The sequence below is a fragment of the Solanum pennellii genome, chromosome 7 (genome assembly GCF_001406875.1).
Source record: "Solanum pennellii chromosome 7, SPENNV200".
Classification (NCBI taxonomy): Eukaryota; Viridiplantae; Streptophyta; class Magnoliopsida; order Solanales; family Solanaceae; genus Solanum; species Solanum pennellii.
The window spans coordinates 75,796,579-75,799,203 of NC_028643.1; the positions used below are offsets into that span (position 1 = coordinate 75,796,579).

The 2,625-nt window shown below is 34.3% G+C and overlaps 1 protein-coding gene across 1 annotated transcript; it reads left to right on the forward strand.

Moving 5' to 3' along the window:
- Nucleotides 1-1,746: 1,746 nt before the first annotated feature.
- On the forward strand, nt 1,747-2,205 carry LOC107025291 (prostatic spermine-binding protein-like). The gene has a single exon (XM_015226078.1). It carries the CDS (start codon nt 1,747-1,749, stop codon nt 2,203-2,205), a length of 459 nt encoding a protein of 152 aa, XP_015081564.1.
- The last annotated feature ends 420 nt before the right edge of the window (nt 2,206-2,625 follow it).

Here is a 2,625-nt window from a genome sequence, read left to right on the forward strand (position 1 = left end):
TTATAAACCTTAACTGTTACTGCATCACCTTGCCAGTCCTAGATGTGCTGCTTAGTGTAGAGTTCTGTTTTGTTTGCTTTCCGACACATGGTAAGCCTAGCTTGATGCCCTTCGCTTACTGTATTCTGTGGTTTGTATTTAGCTGCATTTTTTGTCGTTGCTTGATTTAATAGCCTTCCCAATGTTGCGTGCGGTTGCTTCAAGTTTTTGTCTGCATCTCAATTAGGCATAAACTATGACAATTGTCTGTCTTTGCCTACTGATTCTTACATATCAATTGGTCACTTGTTTCTGTTTTTGATGTTGTTATTATTGAACGTCATACAACTGGTTAGCTGCTAACTTTAGTTTCAAAGTGACATTGTTGTGCAGAAGGGATACTCATCGCTCCTATCCTTTACAGTTGTTGATATAAACAATTCGGTGACCAAACTATTGGCTTTAGGTGCCGAGTTGGATGGCCCCATCAAATATGAAAAGGTAACCAAAATTTTCTTAAGGTTGCTTTCAAAATTGTTGACCAGCATTGGTTTATGCTCGTTATTTACACATCGATTCAGAATTTTGTTCTGCATTCAGCATTTATGTTGATGAAACTGACCTATCGCATACTGTATATGGTCCTGCTTTGAGGTGTGTGGATGGACATATGTTAGGCCTTTATCAGCCGTCCTAAGGCATCCTCGAAACAACCACTTGCAGGTAAAAGTAATCACGACTTCTGTAACAAGGCAAATTGGTTTCTCAACATAGATTTTGCATTCGGGTGTACTGTTGAAAGAGAGAATCGACTCTTGTACATGGAGGTGAAGCACATATAGAGAGTGTTACAGCAAGAAACAGTCAATACAGTAGCTGAATTCCTACTGTATTTGTTTTGATGTTCTGTTCTGGTTATCCTTTTGTGTAACATGATGTTTTGTATTCACCAACATGAATTGTGGTGCCCCACCGAGGACTCGGGTTAGAGCTCCCGGTATGGAGAAAATTTTGTTGAGAGTGCCACTCTCGAATAGGTCCTGCAGTGTACGATTCGGATTTAGTCAGAGCTCCAATGGATGGGAAAACCAAAAGAAAAACATGATGTTGTTATTTTGGTGAGAAATTCATGTAATTATATGTTATGTGATTTGTACAAAATGTTTTAGTTTAATTTCTTTTTATTTCCCATGAAAGAATTAATTACTCCTCCATTTGATTATGATTTTTTTGAACGAACAAGTTATTTTTATACATGTTGTAACAATTATTATTATCTCCTGTTTATATACACGTTTACATTATCAATCAATATATATAAGTTAAAGTCGAGAAGTAAATATGATATATTCCAGCTCATGTGACAGAAAATTGATGACAAGTTGCTGATAAAATGTGGTTGAACTTATTCAATGTGTTATATTTGCCAAAATATTTAAGTAGTACTATTTTTTTGACTAAAATTTAAATTCCTTTTTCTGTATATAAAATAAAATTTTCCAGCTTCGGTATTATATTGTTTTCTACTTGAGTAGTTTTCATCTTTCAACCACTCTAATTTTATAAAAATCATAAAATTATAAACAAACTCCGTGGGGCTTAACTAGTTCACCAAATACAAATTAAAAAATCTCCCCATTATTTGCACATTTATTAGTATTTTAATTAAACAACTTGATAAGTTCCGATATTATTTTAATCATACTTAGTTCTACTTAATAATGTTAATTATCCTTCTTACAATTAAATTAGAACTCAACAATCAACATGACATCCCTTTTCTCTTGTTTATGTAGCGGAGGCTTCGAAAAAGATGGAAGTATAAGGCGTGATTGGAGCTTTCCTCATTCACCTCCACTAGATCCCGATTTATCTGATGTTGAAGATGATGATAAATATTATACGTACACACAAAAAAGTGCAACACATTCAATTGCTTTAGGAGAGTCCACCACTAAAGTTGTCTATCCAAATGACGATGATTATGATGATGATGATGATGATATCGGATATATTAGTCATGATGAGGGTATTTACTATGGTGAGAATAACTCCGTTAATGATAGTGTTAACGGGGTTGATAGAGGCTATGAGTCTGACGATGCTGATGGTGATGGTGATGATGGATATGGTAGTGCTGACGGAGGAGAGGAAGATGGTGGAGACGATAACTATAGTGGAGAAGGTGGGAGTAGTTTCCGCGGTGATGGCTATGAGAGTGCATGAGAAAGTATCGACGCATGCGATTGATCAAAAGTTTTTAATTTCTTCTAATATCATCCAATCCATATTGTATGTGCAATAATATTTCTCATCTTAATCTTCTTTTCACTTCTCTTTCTTTTTTTTTTCTATTGTGTATTGAAGATTGAGTTTAATTACATATATTTTAGCGTTGTTTTTAGGGATTCATCTAAATCTCGTTCGACGAAAAATTATATTATTTATGTGTGATTAAAGTAATTTTTTTATGTGTATAATAGATGTCGAACCCCCTTCGACTAATTTGTATGTCTACTTTTTTAGATTTTGAATCTCTTAGTCAAAATTCTGACTTTATCACTGGACCTAATAATACGATGGTTAAAGATAACGAAGGTTATGAGTGGTCAAGCGCCCATTATTTGAACAGCAAAACCATATATA